Below are 21,003 nucleotides of genomic sequence, written 5' to 3'. Positions count from 1 at the left end.
AGGCCACTTCCCCCCCCCTCCCCCCCGCAGACAACCGGAGTATAGAGAGCAGTGGAGATCAGGCAGAGGAACATTTAGGAATTCTTACACCCAGAACAAAAGGGGAAGATCTTCCCTTTTTGGTTCAAATTATAGACCAAGAAAGCAATGACGCCATGGGAATAGGCGGGAGACTAAGATTCTTTTTAAGTCACTGGAGTCAGATCTCAGTCAGTTATGTCCTAAAAATAATCTCAGACGGTTACAGAATAGAACTGGTCTCCCATGTACCGCAGAGGGTTATAGCACCAACAGTGGTAGCTACAAATTCCCCTATGTTCTTAGACCTGCAAGATCTGTACAAGTCCCAGGTCATAGTTCGAGTTCCCTTTCCAGAATTAGACACAGGTCATTATTCCTCCCTATTCTCGATTCCAAAGGCGTCGGGAGAATCCCGTACAATAATAAATTTGAAACCTCTGAATGTATACGTCAGGTACAAAAAATTCAGAATGGAATCGATCAGGTCAACCATTCATCTTATAAACAAGGATTCGATGATGTGCACTCTCGACCTGAAGAGTGCGTATTATCAGGTTCCGATTCACCCCTCTTCTCAGGAGCTTCTGAGATTCTCGGTGAGTTTTCCGGACCAAACCTGCCACTTCCAATTTCAATGCCTCCCATTCGGTCTAGCATCTGCTCCAAGAATTTTCACAAAATTAGTAGCAGAAGTAGTGGCGTTTCTAAGAAACCAAGGAATAACAATAATTCCGTACTTGGACGATTTTCTCATCGTAGCACAGTCCGAGATCATTCTGCGGCAACACACAGATCGGGTCATAACAGTATTGGAACAACTAGGATGGGTGGTAAACCGAAGAAAGTCCCATCTAAGACCAAAGACCCGAAAAAATTTTTTGGGAGTACTTTTGGATTCTACAACCAGACAATCCTTCTTGCCAAGGGACAAACGAAGCTCATTAATAAAGATGGTGCTACAGTTTCAAAGAAAGCCAGTTACGATAAGAATGGCCATGGAAATCTTGGGGAAGATGACAGCGTGCATCCCTTGTGTCAGATGGGCTCAAGCGCACTCAAGACCCTTACAAGAACAAGTACTCTCGGTATGGGATCGTTCCCGTTCATCATTAGACAAGAAGATGCTTCTTTCAATGAAGGTAAGAAGTTCACTGCGATGGTGGACCCGGGACGACAATCTAAGAAGTGGAGTTCCTTGGATATCTTCCCCTTGTGTGGTAATCACCACAGACGCAAGTCAGTGGGGATGGGGAGCACACTTAGGAGGAAAATTCTTTCAGGGCAAGTGGCCCAAAGAAATCAGTCAGATGTCGTCAAATTACAGAGAACTATACGCAGCTTGGGAAGCTCTCAGAAGAAACTATTCATGCCTAAAAGGCAAGCACGTAAAAATCCTGTCAGACAACGTGACAGCAGTATCCTTTTTAAGACATCAAGGAGGTTCCAGACACAGGGCGCTTCAAATTCTAGCGCAAACAATATTCACATGGGCAGAAAACGTGGTCCTGTCGATAACAGCGGTTCATCTAGAAGGTTCTCAAAACATTCTAGCCGACTATTTAAGCAGAAAGGTTTGTCCGACCGAATGGGAACTAAATCAAGAGATGTTCCAGATACTATGCCACCGTTGGGGAACGCCCAGGATAGATTTATTCGCCACAAGGAAAAATTCAAAGGTGTCCAGGTTTTACTCTCTCAACCCTTCAGACATACCGGAAGCAGTCGATGCCTTAAGCCAAACATGGAACGAACCTCTTTCTTACGCATTTCCCCCAATAGCACTTATTCCAATAGTGCTGAGGAAGATTCAAGAGGACCAGGCAACGGTGCTCACGATTGTACCATTCTGGCCAAAGAGAAGTTGGTTCCCGTTATTGGGGGCCATGTCAGTGGAAGACCCTATCAAACTCCCGTTATGGAGGGATATCATTCACCAAGGACCAGTATTGCACCAGGATCCGGAGAGGCTACATCTGTCAGCGTGGATCCTGAAAGGGACATCTTGAAATCCAGAGGTCTTTCGGACGAAGTAATCACAACCATACAAGCTAGTAGGAAGCCTGTGACCACAGCCATCTACCACAAAATCTGGAGGAAGTTTTGTTCGGAAAGTGGCAGGTCGGCCGTGATACCGGGGGCTTTGGATGTTCCTAGAGTCTTAAATTTTTTACAGACTGGGTTTAACTTGGGGCTCAGGCCGAGTACAATTAAAGTCCAGATCTCGGCCCTTAGTACCTTTTTAGATTATCCATTGGCCTCCCACCCCTGGATAATTAGATTTGTGAGGGCTATCCAAAGATTACGGCCTACGTTAAGACAACTAGCTCCTACATGGGACTTAAATCTGGTCCTCAGGGCACTGTGTAAAAATCCTTATACTCTTGAGGAAGACATGCCCATTTCAATACGTACCTGGAAGACTGCCTTTTTAGTTGCAATTACAACTGCTAAACGCATAGGTGAAATTCAAGCCCTATCTATTAAGGATCCATATCTTCAGGTTCGAGAAGACCATATTATTCTAAAACTAGATCCGGCATTTATCCCTAAAATAGCCTCAGTTAAAAACCGAGACCAGGAGATAATTTTACCGTCTTTTTGTGAGAACCCGGCTAATGAAAAAGAACAAGCTTTACACTCCCTTGATGTTAGGCAGGCGGTATTAAGCTATCTAGAGGCCACTAGCTCCTGGAGAAAGGACCCTAATCTTTTTATTCTGTTTGGGGGTAAGAATAGAGGTAAAAAAGCGTCCAAGCCTTCAATAGCCAGATGGATCACAACTATAATTTCAAAAGCCTACTCATCAGAGGGAATAGCTTGCCCAACAGGGATAAAAGCGCACTCTACTAGAGCAGTCTCAGCATCATGGGCTGAGCGAGCAGGAGCGTCTCTAGATCAGATTTGCAAGGCCGCAACTTGGGCCAGAGTAAACACATTTTGTAAGCATTATAAATTAGATGTTATGGCAGCCCAACAGACATCATATGGGAGAAAGGTTCTCCAAGCAGTTGTCCCACCCTAAGGGAGTTTTCTTTGGTATTCTCCATTGTGCTGTCAGGGGGACGTCCTGGAAAATGGGTATTATACCTACCGATAATTCGGTTTCCAGGAGTCCATCCTGACAGCACCGTTATTTCCCCCCCTATGCATGCCAGTTCATATGCTGTAATATGTTTGGTTAATAAAGTTTTCAAAGTATATCTATCCATAGTGTGGTACTTGTCAAAACACTGAGGGAAAGGGGGAGGAGTGGGACCTTTTAACCTCTCGTGTTGTGTTTCCTGTCCCTGCAAGGAGGAGGAGGACGTCCTCCATTGTGCTGTCAGGATGGACTCCTGGAAACCGAATTATCGGTAGGTATAATACCCATTATCATATCTCGGGCTATAATTAAGATATAGAGGTGGGAGAGGCATCATTTTTCTCAGAACGGTACTGGCTTTCATTTGATATGTCACAAGACTATGTTTCTTTATATTTTGTTTTGGTGAAATCAAATTAAACATTTTGATGCGCAATTCTGAAAAAAACGTATGTTTTAAAATTGTGAAAACATGCATGTGTGTTACTTGTGTCCTTGTTTATATTTGTACAGGGATTCAACTTGGGACCTATCAAATTTGTATTTTTTTTTTAAGCCTTGAATCATCTGATTTTATGTTTGTGTGAGTTTCTTCCCTTTTTCTTTTCAAATTACAACTTATTGCATTCAACATTTATATGTAACAATAAAGAAACACAAAAAACTACTGAAGTGCCAGAATAAATGCATCTTAATCATCATAACACAACTTGCTCAGCATTTTCAATCTGAATTCATTGAACAAGCCAAAAGATAAAAGGTGATAACATCCTCAAGTGTGATTTTCTAAATACAGTCTGATCCTAATTATATGTTAAAAACAAGATTAAAAGAACCAATATTTCTACCACCTATTTATAAATGGAACAATTTTTTTTCTACTATATCACTAAACATGTCATTTCTGAAGTGTTTAAGAAGAATAGTCCAGTAGTTAAATCCTCGTACTATAAAATATGAACTAATCAAACAATTAATCGTAGGTTTTTACACTGGCCTGTTATCATCAATGTGTCCCTTCTAGTGGGTGAAATGTCATCTTGCCCATAAGCGCTCACTAGCAATGGCCGTATCCTTCTGTGTCAGAGTATGTGCGGCTGTCATGGCGCTCGGCTCCATCTGAGTTATATCTGATTTTTGTTCACTTTTACAACGTCTGATTTTCTTGGATACACAAAGGACGGCGCTGGACCAGAAGGTGCAGAAAAGTCACTTCTATGTCTAAATTTTCACAATCTTTGGAGAGTCCAGTAGCCACCAGCGCTAATCATATTCACATTTCACATAGCCAGTTGTGTCATCCATGGCCGATCTTGTGCTGCCTACGTCATGGACGTCGCTGTCTTTATTTCCACTACATGGGATGACAGTCCGGTATTGCTGAGTCCCTGTGATGGGTTCTGCTTCCTATAACAAACTCTCCTCCTCTTTGTAGTCCTGGTTTGTACAATACATGAACTGGATGTTAAGAATATGTTTCTCCCTCCATTTGAGGAGTTGCCTGGGTGATAAGACTTGGTGGGAATACGGTCTGTTGAGGCCCGAGCTGCCGGCCTGTCATCTGCTCTGCAGTCACCGTCTACCCCTGCTCATTCTCAGCCCTAACAAAGCTTTCTCCTCTGTCCTCTCCTGCTTCTAAGCTCTAACATAATAAAATAATACAGGAATATCTAACAATCATGGATTATTTGGGAAATATGGACCCCACACTTCTACACCACAGGCTGAACAGACGTGAAATCAAGATTTTTGAACTGACACTAATAGTTTTATTTTTTAAAATATGATCCCAGCTTGTATTTTGGTGCAGAAGTGGCTAGGAGCATAACAGGTACATGTGCAGTTTTTGAAATTTTTAAATTAAACGTTTTTTTCAGAAATGCGTTTTAAAGTTTTGCGCTTGCGTTCACATAGGTAAAATATTATTAAAGATACTCTTGTGACATATCTGGTGAAAGCCTGTACAGTTCTGAGTAGAATGGTGTTTATTTTGTTTCTCTATCTCTTTTCTAGCCTGAGTTATGGGGAGAAATGTAAAGGCAGGCAACACCGAAATTCGCACTTTTTCCGAACTTTGAAAATCAATTAAAAAAAAAAAAAAATCTAGATTTTTTTTTTTTCCTTCACATTTTGCATTCTCTGACACACCATTACCAAATAAAATCTCAAAAGAATTAAAAATATAGTGGTAAAAATCATCGGTTCACTTGACATGGAATGACCCTTCAGCGCTTGGTTGAACTGAAAACCTCTCTTGTAGACATGGCTAACCCTTAACTGACGCTAAATGAAAGTCAGTGGAATCAGGTGACTGAGCTGGAAAAATTGCTAGAGCACCCATTTACAGTGACTAAAAAATTACAAGCAGAGGACTTACCTCCAGGTATTTTCTTAAAGGAGTGGAAGAACCTGATGTTTTGCCTGTCCCAAAGAGGAGGGTTAATTGCAAGTGGCATTGCTACATCAATGAAATGGAGAGAGGAGCTACTACTACAAAATAACATTCTTTTGGCAGCTGTTTATGTAGACCCAATGCATCGGATTCTTCTAGATGATCAACAGCTAACTAAAGGAAAAGAAGCTCTGTTTGAAATAGCAGTAAGGATGAAAGGGTTCCAGAACAGTCCGGAGGAACAAGAAGAATTTGGTCATCCTGCCACATCTTCACCCTCATCAACTGATGAAGAATTTAATTTCAAAAAATATTTGGATCACAAGGACCGTACAAAGCATTCCCGCATAGCAGAGTCATCCCCATCAAATAACACAGCCAGTACATTTCAGCAGAATTTTTCATGTGCACTAAAAGAAATTGAGAAATTTGACCGTTCATCAAACATAACAGTGCAACAAGCGATTCCGCTGTATCCTGACATTGTCAGAGATGTTGCCCGAGTGGTTACTGCTTTGCCACCAACCCAAGTTAGTGTAGAGAGGTTGTTCTCTGCTCTCAAAATAATTAGATCAGATTTGAGGGCATCCATGAAGGAGGATCTGACAGAGGCAATACTTTTTCTGAGGACAAATTTATAGATTTCTTCTTATTAACTGCATAACAGTGTTTACTGCATATTTACTTACAAGAGTTTATAAAAGTTATTTGCTATATTCTAATAAATATAGTTTTTGCTCTAAGTGGTCTGATTACTTATATGATGGTGAGAAACTGAATAAGCACGATGTTAATATTTTACAACAGTAAATTTATTGTTACGAATTGGCCATTTATGAAGGAGTCGGAACCTGATAAAAATCCAGGAGTCGGAGTCGCAACTGTGGCTTACCGACTCCACAGCCCTGGCGGTAACAGACCGCGTTATGCCGTGGGTAACTCACTCCTTTACCGCCGCTATGAACCCTATGTGACCAAGTTTTTACTATTGATGCTGCCTATGCAGCGTCAATAGTAAAAACATCTAATGTTTAAAAATAATTAAAAAAATAAAAAATTATATACTCACCTTTCCCACTCCTTGCGTCGCTCCGGTGACCGCTCCATGCAAGTGTCAGGTTCCGGTGGCAAGGATGGTCTGCGAGAAGGACCTGCCATGACGTCACGGTCATGTGACCGCAACGTCATCACACGTCCAGCGCGAGGAGGCGACAGGAATACAAGGGGCCCTGGAAGGTGAGTATGTTTATTTTTTAACCCATGACATAGGTGGCTGGGCAATATACTACGTGGCTCTGTGCTGTATACTACGTCACTGGGCAATATACTACGTCGGCTGGGCAATATACTACGTCGGCTGGGCAATATACTACGTCGGCTGGGCAATATACTACGTGGACATGCATATGCTAGAATACCCGATACGTTAGAATCGGGCCACCATCTAGTATATATATAAGATTATTATTATGGTAGATATAAAAATATATAATAGTAATTACATGCAGCTACCATTAGAGGGAGCTGATACATATGACTATGTATTGAGCTGCTAGACTCCCTCTAGTGGCTGCTGTAGATACAGAGTGGCAGGTTTTAAAATGGCTTATGCAAAGGATTTGGAGCACTGTATCCGTAAAAAGGTCTGTGCTCCAACCTGTAAAACGCTGTCAAAAATTAGCACAGATTTGGAACATATTCAAATTAAAAAACAAGGCTGGTGATGAAGGGTACGTATTAGAGGGGGTTTAACATATTAGACCTTTATCACCAATCTGCAGAAAGAAAAAGTCTGCTGTATTTTCTATACATATTAATACAATAGAGGCTTATTGTTATCATAGGCTTATAAATGCCCAACTATGCATCAGTAAATTCTCCCAATGTGTACTTCTGAAGAAAGGCAAAAACCCATAAGTGAACACAGCCTTACTTTTTCCCAAGTGTATAGGAAGCCCTGCTGTGACCATACAGAATACAATTTCTGCATCAAGAATTGTATGGAACATTATTGCCTATATACTTGCACTAGTTATTCTGCCCATCCTCCCCAATCTGCACTAAACCATAGCTGGCTCCCATTTCACGCTTTATAGAAGCCATTTAGGGTTTATTCAAATAGAGCAGATTTCTTGCAGAAATGTCTGCATAGGTCCAATTCACTGAAATGATGCCTGCAGAAATCCATTTGCATTGTGCAGAGAAATCCATTTGGAGTCTAAATTGCTGCAGAAATTTCTGCACCATCTCTGCAGCATAAGGAAATGGGAATTTTCTGCCTAAGAAAATATCAAAAAGTATTTTAGAGGGAGGTATAATTTCTCTTCGCATGCCACACCTATAATACAATCTGACCCCCAAAAAACAGTGTACAGACCTGTACAACAACAAACAAAAGAAAGAAAACACCACTTACTTTGGCCTTTTGGAAAAATAACCGAAAACATCCTCTAGGATCCACATTACAACTCTTTGCCATCTCAATGATGAACTGCATGACAACTGTTTGATGAGCCACTTGTTCCATCAGTGCGTTCTTCTGCAAAACCACACACATAAGAGACAGAATACATATACAAAGGAGAGGAGACACAATATCATTCACTGACTATATGCTAGAAAGGGTTTCTCTCACCATGATACTAACTGTCTGTATACCTTATGGGAATTTCCAAGAGGGCGCCATTAAAATTGGATGTGTCGTATATTCGCTAAATGCCAGACTTGCATCTTGTACATTTTTTTAAAGTATTCTTTTGGTTTCAAAGGTTATAAGTAGTGATAAGCGAACATGCTTTGATAAGGTGTTATCCGAGCATGCTCGTGTGCTACCCGAGTGACTTTGGAAGGCTCAAATAATATGTTCGAGTCCCCGTGGCTGCATGTCTCGTGGATGTTTGACAGCCACAACACATGTAGGGATTGCCTGTTAGCATGCTCATATAACACCTTATCTAAGGACGTTCGCTCATCACTAGTTACGTGCAGAACTTTTATTTACTGCTTATAAGCACAACCTTATGTACCAGACAGACTGAGAATTCCCCATGTTTATCAGCCATAAGTAATGCAAAGTGGTAGCACGGAAATAATACCTGCTCACTTTGAAGATGGTAACACCACAGTAGTAAATATCTAGCAGTTTCTTCGCAGACAAGGTCGGGGTATTCAGACAGGAAACACTGGCTGTCATTCCATCTGCTGAGCATTCCTGGAAAGGTGGGTACCAGGGGTCAGTAACATGTACTTGATTTAGGGCAGAACAGCGAGAGTAGCCATATTTTGTTGCCTAGTACAATACAAGCAATTATAAATATACTGGAAATCACAGGGTAGACATGTTAATGATTAAAAAAAAAAAATTAAAAAAAAAAAAAATATACAAAAACCATATCCATTTATTCAGTATCTAGTACGAGTGCCATGCAAAAAACCACGTACTTGCACACAGATCCAACACTCAAGATTGTGGTGTGGCATAATCTACAGTCCGCTCTAGTCTCCATTCCAGCCCAGGTATACTAACAGCTCAGTGTTACATTGATTTGGTCGCAGAACCAGTGATGTGGCCATTTCTGAAAAGTGTCCCAGGACCCGTTTTTCAACATAACACCAAGCCAAATGTTGCTTGTGCTACGGTGAGCAGCTTCTGTGGTCTACACGTGCTACTATGGCCTGCATCATCTTCACACTGCTCAAATAAAACACATCTGGGACATCACTGATTGGCAATTGCAAAGGGAGATGCCAGCAGAGGATCTTGATGATTTGCATGTCGAACTGCTTTCAGCCTGACAGAACATGCCTCAGAAAAAAAAAAAAATTAATAACCATATTGATAGCAGCCATTGCATGCAAATGCGTGTATTTTTGCACATGGTGCTCATACTTGATACTGAATAAAATGAGATGTTTTGAATATTTAGTTTCCATTTTTTCATTATTGCAGATCATTAAATATCCATTAGTCCTGTGATTTCCATAAGTTCACGCCATTTCCTTCTTGGTGTTGTAATTTTGATGTTGAGTGTATATCAGTATAATATATATATTTCACAGGTGTAATCAAAATGTTCCCAACCGGATCACCACAAATCAGCTCTTAAAAATACATTTCTTTGGACTGGCTGTTGGCCTCACCTCACTAATCTAACCAACTATCCCCTGTTCTCCCACCCATGCACTCAGTAGCACTCTGTACCTGTACTTTTACTTTACTGGTGACCGGTTCAGGCAGCATTATTTGAAAGCCCCTATTTATTATAATGACTGGACCTTACAGGACCAGCACTTTACTTTTTACTTTGTGCCCCCCATCTCCTCATAAATTGTGAGCAGTGCCCTCACTGCTCTTGGTAGGTGCTGAACTGTGTTCCTCTGTAATGTCTAATCTTGTATGTACAAGTCCCCTCTTAACTGTAAAGTGCTGTGGAATAGGTTAACGCTATAGGAATAAAAAATTAATAGCAAAAGTACAAACTTTCTGTTGTTTGCAATAAACCAATGAAAAAAACAACAATATATAAAATGCAACAAGACTAATATAAACGGGTGGTTTCTCCAATTTCAATACAAACTGCCACATGCCTACTGCAGTCTCAGAATTAGGTCACAGTCACACGTTCAGTATTTTACATCAGTATCTGTAAGCCAAAACCAGGAGTGGGTGATAAATACAGAAGTGGTGACGTGTTTCTATTATACTTTTCCTCTGATTATTCCAGTCCTTATTTTGGCTTATAAATGCTGAGTTAAAATACTGACCAATTAGTCAATTTGTGAACGTGGCCTTATTCAACTATTTCATAACAAGTGTGTTTAATACTTAGTAGAGCACTTTTGGCTGTTATGACCTGCTGCAAATGTGATACATAACTAGACACCAGCTTCTAGTCATATACAACAACAGTCGCACTCAAGAAAGAGGTTTTCAGATTTTTAGTTTAGCTGAAAAATGTGATTTTCTTTATTGCAAACACCATAATAAAAGGTATCACCGCAGTGTTTCAAGGTAGGTAACGTTTCGACCCACAGGATCTTTCTCAAACCTTACTTATAGTTGTAGAAACAGAACAAAAGGCACAGATCCCTGGAGGGGTGTAGGGGTCCTGTTAGGGGCTATAGCAGCAGAAGCACTGGTGTCTGCGGTGGACACACCACCACTAAGCTAAACTAAAAATCTGAAAACCTCTTTCTTGAGTGCGACTGTTGTTGTATATGACTATTCTGGAGTGTCCCTCCATGTTCAGTCTGCACCACCAGTAGCGAGAGTGCACGTCTTGTTCTTTAACATTAGACACTAGCTTCTGGCACTGTTCCTGAGGAATCTTAACCAATTACTGTCTAGCAACGACCTCCAGTTCACTAATAATCTTGGCCTTCAGTGAAGCAACCAATTTCTTCAAATTCCATCAAAGATTTTCTAAGGGTTTAAGTCAGGTGACTGATGGCCACTCCAGAATTTTCCAGGAGTTCTTCTGAAACAAAGTCTTGGTTACTTCTAGCTATGCTTGGGATCATTGTCCTGTTGGAAGGTAAAATGACATCCAATCTGCATCTTCCTAACAGAAGGCATGTTGATGTCTCTTAGAATTTCCCAATACTCGATTGAATCCATCTTGCCATCCATACACTGTAAATTTCCAGTGCCAAAGGAAGTAAAACCGCTCCAGAGCATCACCAGAGCTACCACCATGCTTCACTATAGGTAGGGTGCTCTTTTTGGCATATGCTTCATTCTTCCTCCTCTTGACATACTGCTGATCCAAAATGGTGAAAAACTTCCAGTTTTGTTTTGGACACAGAACAGAATCCCAAAACTTATTTATATGGCTTTGAGCATAATGATGCCAACTATTCTTGTGTTGTGTCAGCAGAGTGGAGTTCAGGCATAGAGACATTCTGCGTTTAGTATGGTCCATACTGTGTAAACTGAAACCTCAGTGCCTCTTGCTACTGTTCATTTGCAGTCACTTGAGAATTTTTGGCTACCTATCTCCTCAGGAATCTGGTGGCAGCCAGTAATAGCGTCTGCTTTTGGCCACATTCAGGTAGTGTAGACGGGGTTCCTCTAAGCTTGAGCTTGTGTACTATGCTTCCAGTATAGACATATACTATACAAACATTCAATGCCTTTACTATCTTTTTTGCATCCTTTTAATTGTTTGTGCAAGGCAATGGTCTTATCTCTTAAAGGAAGTCTGTCAGCATTTTTTGTATTGTAATCTGAAGAAAGCAGGAGATAGAGGCTGAGACAGATTACAGGGATGTGTCACTTGCTGTTTACTAACTGTGATGGATTTATCACTAAGAGATTAACGCCCCCTTCCTCTGTGATAAGCAGCTCACTGTCTATGGACTTTGTACATGGTGAGCCTGATGTGGGCGGGGTTAGCTTTCTCAGCTCTGCTTCATTCTAAATCTAAAAGCTCTGATTGTGTCAGAACCTCTGCACCCAGTAATCTAAGTGATACATCGCTGGATTCAGGGTCTTTTTCCCTACATTATGTTGCTCTCAGATGAGGTAGCAAAAACCCGCTGACAGATTCCTTTTAAGGGCTCATTCAGATGTCTGTGGTCATTGGTCCGATCTCGGATCACAATGCACGGACTGGCTGCCAGTCTCCTGACCCAGAGCGTGACAGCCACATATATTTCTATAGGGCTGTCATGCTCAAGGGTTGGGAAATGGGCAGCTAGTCCATGCATTGTGATCCGAGATGGGACGGATGATCATGGACATCTGAAAGAGCCCTAAGTTTTTGATTCGCTCTCGACAACCCAAGCATATTAGTACAGTTATGGCTACTGATTACACAGAAATGGGCTAAGATTTGTAAAAAAAATGCTGCTAGAAGTTAGCGCCTAGCTATGCATCATGTGTGCAGCGGGTTATAACAACCAAACAGATGGTCTATTAAGTTGTAAAGATGCTTGTCATGAAGGAGTTGAATACATTTGGAACTACAGTAGGGGCAGCACGGTGGCTCAGTGGATAGCACTGCAGCCTTGCAGCGCTGGAGTCCTGGGTTCTCCCCGTGTTTGCATGGGTTTCCTCCGGGTACTCCGGTTTCCTCCCACATTCCAAAGACCTACTGATAGGGAACTTAGATTGTGAGCCCCATTGGGGACAGTGATGAGAATGTGTGCAAAACTGTAAAGCACTGCGGAATATATTAGCGTTTTACCTGCAGATTTTTCAAAAACTGTGCGAAAAATCCGCACACAAATTCGCAACGTGGGCACATAGCCTTAGGGTTGGAATTAGGGTTAAGACTAGGGTTAGGGGTGTGTTGGGGTTAGGGTTGTGTTGGGGTTAGGGTTCGAGTTAGAATTGAGGGGTTTCCACTGTTTAGGCACATCAGGGGGTCTCCAAACGCGACATGGCGCCACCATTAATTCCAGCCAATCTTGCGCTGAAAAAGTAAAATGGTGCTCTCTCCCTTCCGAGTCCCGATGTGTGCCCAAACAGTGGTTTACCCCCACATATGGGGTACCAGCGTACTCAGGAAAAACGGGACAACAACTGTTGGGGTCAAATTTCTCCTGTAACCCTTGGGAAAATAAAAAATTGCGGGCTAAAAAAAAAATCATTTTTGAGGAAAGAAAAATTATTTTTTATTTTCACGGCTCTGCGTTATAAACTTCTGTGAAGCACCTGGGGGTTTAAAGTGCTCACTATGCATCTAGATAAGTTCCTTGGGGCGTCTAGTTTCCAAAATGGGATCACTTGTGGGGGAGCTCCAATGTTTAGGCACACGTGGGCTCTCCAAATGCGACATGGTGTCCGCTAACGATTGGAGCTAATTTTCCATTCAAAAAGTCAAATGGCGCGCCTTCCCTTCCGAGCCTTGCCATGCGCCCAAACAGTGGTTTACCCCCACATGTGAGGTATCGGCGTACTCAGGAGAAATTGCCCAACAAATTTTAGGATCCATTTTATCCTGTTGCCCATGTAAAAATGAAAAAATTGAGGCTAAAAGAAATTTTTTGTGGAAAAAAAAAAAAGTACTTTTTCATTTTTACAGATCAATTTCTGAAGCACCTGGGGATTTAAAGTGCTCACTATGCATCTAGATATGTTCCTTGGGGCGTCTAGTTTCCAAAATGGGGTCACTTGTGGGGGAGCTCCAATGTTTAGGCACATGGGGGCTCTCCAAACGCGACATGGTGTCTGCTAAAGATTGGAGCCAATTTTTCATTAAAAAAGTCAAATGGCGCCCCTTCCCTTCCAAGCCCTGCCCCCAAACAGTGGTTAACCCCCACATATGAGGTATCAGCGTACTCAGGACAAATTGTACAATAACTTTTGGGGTCCAGTTTCTCCTTTTACCCTTGGGAAAATAAAAAATTGTTGCCAAAAGATCATTTTTGTGACTAAAAAGTTAAATGTTCATTTTTTACTTCCATGTTGCTTCTGCTGCTGTGAAACACCTGAAGGGTTAATAAACTTCTTGAATGTGGTTTTGAGCACCTTGAGGGGTGCAGTTTTTAGAATGGTGTCATTTTTGGGTATTTTCAGCCATATAGAACCCTCAAACTGACTTCAAATGTGAGGTGGTCCCTAAAAAAAAATGGTTTTGTAAATTTTGTTGTAAAAATGAGAAATCACTGGTCAAATTTTAACCCTTATAACTTCCTAGCAAAAAAAAAAATTTTGTTTCCAAAATTGTGCTGATGTAAAGTAGACATGTGGGAAATTGTATTTATTAACTATTTTGTGTCACATAACTCTCTGGTTTAACAGAATAAAAATTCTAAATGTGAAAATTGCGAAATTTTCAAAATTTTCGCCAAATTTCCGTTTTTTTTCACAAATAATCACAGAAATTATCGACCTAAATTTACCACTAACATGAAGCCCAATATGTCACAAAAAAACAATCTCAGAACCGCTAGGATCCGTTGAAGCGTTCCTGAGTTATTACCTCATAAAGGGACACTGGTCAGAATTGCAAAAAATGGCCAGGTCATTAAGGTCAAAATAGGCTGGGTCATGAAGGGGTTAAAGTGGTATTTTGTGTTCAATTTGAAAAAAACAAAACAAAAAAAACAAACATCTTATATTAGTTTTTTCTTTTTATGTTCTTGCTTCACTGGCTTGTTCAAACATCGTACAGTTTGTAAATTTTACTAATAAACCCAATTTGCAATAGGGGCTGAATACTTCTGATTGCAACTGTATATACAGTGTTAAAAAAAGTAAAAAGGGAACACTTAAGCAACACAATGTAACTCCAAGTCAGTCACACTTCAGTGAAGTCAACCTGTCCAGTTATGAAGCAACACTGATTGTAAATCAATTTCTCCTGCTGTTGTGCAAATGGCACAGACAACAGGTAGAAGTAATAGGCAACTAGCAAGACAACCCCTATAAAGGAGTGGTTTTGCAGGGGGTGACCACAAACCATTTCTGTTCTCATCCTTTTTGGCTGCTGTTTTGGTCACTTTTCCATTTTTCATTGCTCCCACCCCTAGAGGTACTGCACAGTAGCATGAGGTGGTGTCTACAACCCTCAGACGTTGCTCAGGTAGTGCAGCTCATCCAGGATGGCACATCAATGTGAGCTGTGGTGAGAAGGGTAGCTGTGTCTGTCAGCACAGTATGCAGAGCATGGAGCAGATACCATGAGACAGGCTAGTACACCAGTAGATGTGGAGGTGGCCGTAGGAGAGCAACAGCCCAGCAACAGGACTGCTACTGCTGCCTTTGTGCAAGGAGGAACAGGAGGAGCAGTGCCAGAGCCCTGAAAAATGACCTCCAGCAGAGCACTAACACCCATGTGTCTGCTCCAACTGTTAGAAACAGACTCCATGAGGGTGGTACGAGGGCCCGACATACACAAGTGAGGGATCTGCTTATAGCCCAACACCATGCAGGGTGACTGGCATTTGCCAGAGAACTCCAAGATTGGCAGATTTGACATTGGCATCCTGTGCTTTTCACAGATAAGAACAGATTCAAAATGAGCACGTGACAGAAGTGACAGAGTCTGGAGAAGCCACAGAGAATGTTCTGCTGCCTGCAACATCCTTCAGCATGACCAGTTTGGCAGTGGGTCAGTAATGGTGATGGAAAACATTTCTTTGGAGGGCCGCACAGCCCTCCATGTGCTAGCCAGAGGTACCCTGACTGCTATTAATTACCGGAATGAGATCCTCACACCCATTGTGAGACCATATGCAGGTGCAGTAGGCCCTGGGTTCCTACTGATGCATGACAATGCTAGGCCTCATGTGGCTGAAGTTTGTCAGCAGTTGCTGGATGATGAAGGCATTGATGCTATGAATTGGCCTGCCTGTTCCCCAGACCTGAATCCAATCGAGCACATCAAGTCTTGTTCCATCTACCAACGCCTCGTTGCACCACAGACTGTCCAGGAGTTGACTGATGCTTTAATCCAGGTCTGGGAGGAGATCCCTCAGAATATCAGCCACCTGACTGTATGTTCCCACGGTCAGGAACTGGCAGCACATTGGACACAGCACATGTCCGCTCCGTCCAAAGCGCTGCCAGCTTTTGAATGCAGGCGATTACGCATGTGTTCATTGAATCATGTGGAATCACCGCACCCAATACATTGTATAGGGACATTTATCTTGGGAGACTGAGCGTCTCCGCAAGATAAATTGACATGCTGCGGTCTCGAAAGTCGCGCCACATGTTCGTGTCCGCAGGGTTGCCGGAGGCGTCCGTGCATGCATAGTGGGGATGGGATTTCTTCAAATCCCATTCACTATGCTGTAACATCTGGCAGCTGCGGGTTGGACACTGTGGATGTATGCAGCGCCCAACCCGCAGCATTTACTGACCGTGGGAACATACCCTAATTAGGACTATGCCCAGGCATGGTAGGAAGATCATACAGGCACGTGGAGGACACTCACTACTGAGCATAATTTCCTTGTCTTGAGACATTTCCACTGAAGTTGGATTAGCCTGTAATTTGATTTACCACTTTGATTTTGAGTATCATTCCAAATCCAGACCTCCATGAGATATTAATTTTGGTTTACATTGATCATTTTTAAGTGTTATTGTTCTCAACACATTCCACTATTTAATGAAGATAGATTTGCAACTGGAATATTTCATTCAATGATATCTAGGATGTTGTATTTTAGTGTTTCCTTTATTTTTATGAGCAGCATACTTATCTAGGCAGCATGCTGGCTCAGTGGCTAGCACTGAAGCCTTGCAGTGCTGGTGTCCTGGTTCAGATCCCACCAAGGACAACATCTGCAGGGAGTTTGTATGGGTTTCCTCCTATACTTCAAAGACATACTGATAGAAAATCCAAATTGTGAGCCCCAATAGGGACAGACGTGATGATGTCTGTCAAGTGCTGCGGAATTAACAGCGCTACATAAATGAGTAAGATTAAATATTTTAGGGATTAAGGTGTAAATACAGTAAGTATATCTTTCTATGACTTCTCTGCTATAAATAAATGCCATGTATTACTGTACAAGAAGCAACATAAAATGATACAATAATTCCACATACCGAAATGTCGAATTTTTATTTCATATTTCTGTATAAAGGACAGTGATTCGTCTTTATCTTCTTGGTTTTTAGCCTGATTGATAAAGCTCTGCGGAAATAGAAAAGGAGCATATGTTTACCATATATACAAAAAAAAATAAAAATGAATGACCAGTGCGGGGCATCTTGTTACCCCTAGAGATGCATTCAAACGATGCAAAGCATTGGGAATACACACATTTAGCACTACATGGGACCTTTTACTAGATCCGCTGCAACATAGTTGGTGAAGCTGCAGTGTGGTGACTCCAATCAAATTCAAGATGAGCGGCGGTATTTACTCCACCGCAAATCTTACTTCAGCAGGGACACCACTTCGCGCCTCACCCAATTTATTAAAGGGGGTGCGCTTCTTAATGAATCAGAGGTCTTGCCCTCCACCCCACCACATCATCAAGAACGCGTGAAAAATGCCTGTCTTTATGAATCAAGGCCAATGTCCATTTCAGGCGGTTTCTGCCTGGAACCCACTTGGAAAAGTGCATCAAAGGCATGACAAAAAAGAAACATAACGCACAGCAATGTACAAAATGACATTGGCGGGGCATATGTTCATCCTTTGGTTACTTCTTTTAACCACTTCAGGGTTTGGAAACTATAAAGTGGTACATTCAGTCTTCATATGGCTTCGGCTGGGAAGCTACATAATAAAAGAAGGCACCACTGGAGTCACTGCCAAAAATGAAGGCAAAACCACCAGCGCAGCTGCTTCAGGAAAAAGGCCACCAGCTTTGTCCTGAAGCGTCTTCACATAGGAAAACCTCTGTGGGTGTACCAATGTTCTAAATGTGTCGTGTGCACATACTCTAAGACCACGTGCACACGTTCAGTATTTGGTGCATTTTTTACCTCAGTATTTGTAAGTCAGAACCAGGAGAGGAACAATCAGAGGAAAAGTATAATAGAAACATATGCACCACTCCTGTATTTATCACCCACTTCCTGATTTGGCTTTCTGACTGAGGTAAAATACTGACCAAATACTGAACGTGTGAACGTGGCCTTAGTGGGTGTGTGGTGTAAGGTTTCACTGACTTTCTAAGGTTTCTTTCACACTAGCGTCGGGCTCGGCCCGTCACAGTACGTCGGGCTGAGGTCCCCGACGCTAGCGCTGTCTCCGCCGCACAACGGGGGCAGTGGATGCATTTTTCCAGCGCATCCGCTGCCCCATTGTGAGGTGCGGGGAGGTGGGGGCGGAATGCGCGGTCGGAAAAAGCGGACCGTCGGGAGCAAAAAACATTACATGTAACGTTTTTTGGTCCCGACGGTCCGCCACAGCACGGTGCAACCGTCGCACGATGGTTGCGACGTGTGGCAATGCGTCGCAAATGTTAGTCAATGCTGAAAAAACGCATCCTGCAAGCACTTTTGCAGGATGCGTTTTTTCGGCAAAACGACGCATTGTGGCGGATTGCAGTTAACGCTAGTGTGAAAGTAGCCTCATACTACTGTGAAGTCTTGGTGCATCTAATGTAGTTACTAGTAATGAGTGAGTATACTCGTTGCTCAGGTTTTCCCCCCAAGCACGCTCGGGTGAACTAGAAGTATTTATTAGTGTTTATCGCCCCAGCTGAATGATTTACAGCTAGTAGCCAGCCTGAGTACATGTGGGGGTTGCCTGGTTATTAGGGAATTCCCACATGTAATCAAACTGTCTAACAGTCGCAAATCATCTAGCTGCTGCGCGGAAAACAATCTCCAAGCAGTCACAAATACTCGGAGACCACCCGAGCAACGAGTATACTCAGTCATCACTAGTAGTTACCCTTGAGCAAGGATCAGCAACCTTCGGCACTCCAGCTGTTGTAAAATTACAACTCCAAGCAATCTGACAGCTGCAAGCTACTATGGCACGCTGGGAGTCGTAGTTTCCCACGAAGGAGTGCTGATCCCTGCACTAGCGTATAAGGCTACTTTCACACATCAGGTTTTTTGCATCAGGCACAATCCGGCGAATGTTGGAAAAACCGGATCCGGCGCAGAATGTGAAAAACTGATGCGACGGATCCGTTTTTCTCGACGGATCCGGCTAGCATATCTTGATTATTGGATTAAAAAAAAAATAAAAAAAATAAACATTTTTGGAGCATGCCCAGTTTAAAAAAAACGGAATACGTCATTTACCAGATCCGGCACCCATAGGCTTCCATTCTAGCACACTGGCGTCGCTTGCTGTCCATCGCAATGCGTCGTTTTGGAGAAAAAACGTATCCTGCAAAGTTGCCCGCAGGATGCGTTTTTTCTCCATTGGCTTGCATTAGCGACACATTGTGACGTATGGCCACACGTCGCATCCGTCGTGTGATGGATGCGTCGGGGTTTGGCGGACCGTCGGCACAAAAAAACGTTACATGTAACTTTTTTTGTGCATCGTGTCCGCTATTTTCGACGGCGCATGCGCGACCGAAACTCTGCCCGCTCCTCCCCGGACATTACAATGGGGCAGCGGATGCGTTGAAAAACTGCATCCGCTGCCCCCGTCGTGCTTTTATTTCACAGCATGAGTCGGTACGTTGGGCCGACGCATGGCGACGGCCCCGCACCGATGCTAGTGTGAAAGTAGCCTAAGACACAGATATTTAGTTGAAGCTACATACCTGTGTTTATCCTGGGATAATACAGAAAAGTGAGGTTTTGTCCCACAGTGAGGTAAACCCTGACTGGGACAGCTACACAGAGTGAAGCCGTGGGCTAGTGACGGGGATTTCTTTACAAGATGGCTTCTCATGCTGGCATATTTAATACTTAGTAACAGGTTACAGTACCTTATTAAAAACATCTTGACTAAAGGCATCCGAAGAGGACATTCCCCAGTTCTCACCCAGTGGCAGAGCGGCTTCTTTCTGTTTCCACTCTTGCTCGCTTCGCTGCAGTTCGGACACCTCGGCCTGAGCCTTGGCATGTTCTTGGTCTATAGACTCCGAATTATGAAGTGCCAAACTGGTCAGCTTTTGTTGAGCCTCTGCCAAGCTCCACATGCATGCCATGGAGCTCCGGGCACCCTCGTATGGCGGCTGGCAGGGATTGTCCATGCCACCTAGATTATCCTGGGAGAGAAAGATATATATTCATTGCGCAAAGCGACTAGCCAGGAACTAAGCAGAAACTACAATTCTAGCTCCAAATTCCCCAAGCAAGCACCACATATGTCGGCGTACCATAAGGAATCATAGAGGACACAAGGTGATCAGTCAGGGGAACTTATAATTGGGCGCTCCCTGTTGTCAGCGACTGACAGACACGGTGTACCTGCACATATAGCCATCAATCACTGAGCAGAAAGTAAGGTTTCTCTTGAGCAGAAGTCTGTGCACCAGGCTATAATAAATACTGGGGGCTTTTCCAGCCTTTTACTCGGGACAGTTCACACACAGGGGCTGACAGTGCAGTTGTGATGTGCTATAGAGGGCCACCATAAAGTATAGCGGGGTAGGTCCTTACGGTGGACGGATGCCATTCTGACAGTGCCCACTGTTGGGCATATCCCTACTGAGCATATGCACCCGATAGTGGCCACAGACGCAGTGCGGACCACCTACGCACAGTACCAATAAGCACACAACACCTTCATGAGCGCAGATTAGACACTTGTTCCATCGCCATCATCCCCGATACAGTACAGATTAGCCAGGGAAGAATAGGCTTGACATCATAAGACGCAATCCTGGAGCTCACAGAGTACCGGACACTGCGGTTCATCACTACTGGTCCCATCTTGATGCACAGCTAGACAATCTGGCAGATACTGGTCACCACTGCAGCCAGGACCCAGTATGGAGCACCAAGGGCTGACTGTATTGGTAGGGCTACTTTTTACCTCCCCCCGTGCCTATAGGATGTGGCTGGTGTTGCACCTCAGCTCTGCTCACTTGATAACGGTAAGGTGTAATACCAAACACAGCCGTTGGCAGGAGTGGCGCTGTATGTGCATGCAGCACCAGGGATCTCAGCCACAGATCAGGC

The 21,003-nt window shown here is 43.0% G+C and overlaps 1 protein-coding gene across 2 annotated transcripts in view; it reads right to left on the bottom strand.

The window, feature by feature from the left end:
• The window catches only part of CDC37L1 (cell division cycle 37 like 1, HSP90 cochaperone), a 33,846-nt gene that overhangs the window by 12,468 nt on the left and 375 nt on the right, over positions 1-21,003 (bottom strand). The window contains exons 2-5 of one of the 2 annotated variants that reach the window (XM_077249149.1): positions 19,806-20,087; positions 17,002-17,089; positions 8,591-8,706; positions 7,912-8,034 (exon numbers count right to left, since the gene is read on the bottom strand). In XM_077249149.1, coding sequence (XP_077105264.1) covers positions 7,912-8,034; positions 8,591-8,706; positions 17,002-17,089; positions 19,806-20,072 — 594 coding nt within the window. In that variant the 5' untranslated portion in view covers positions 20,073-20,087. The remainder of the gene's footprint in view (positions 1-7,911; positions 8,035-8,590; positions 8,707-17,001; positions 17,090-19,805; positions 20,088-21,003) is intronic. The other variant, XM_077249150.1, reaches the window with a different exon arrangement.

This window comes from Ranitomeya variabilis, chromosome 1 (assembly GCF_051348905.1).
Source record: "Ranitomeya variabilis isolate aRanVar5 chromosome 1, aRanVar5.hap1, whole genome shotgun sequence".
Classification (NCBI taxonomy): Eukaryota; Metazoa; Chordata; class Amphibia; order Anura; family Dendrobatidae; genus Ranitomeya; species Ranitomeya variabilis.
The sequence above is the reverse complement of the archived record's forward strand: the minus strand, read 5'-3'. Positions and strand labels throughout refer to the sequence as shown.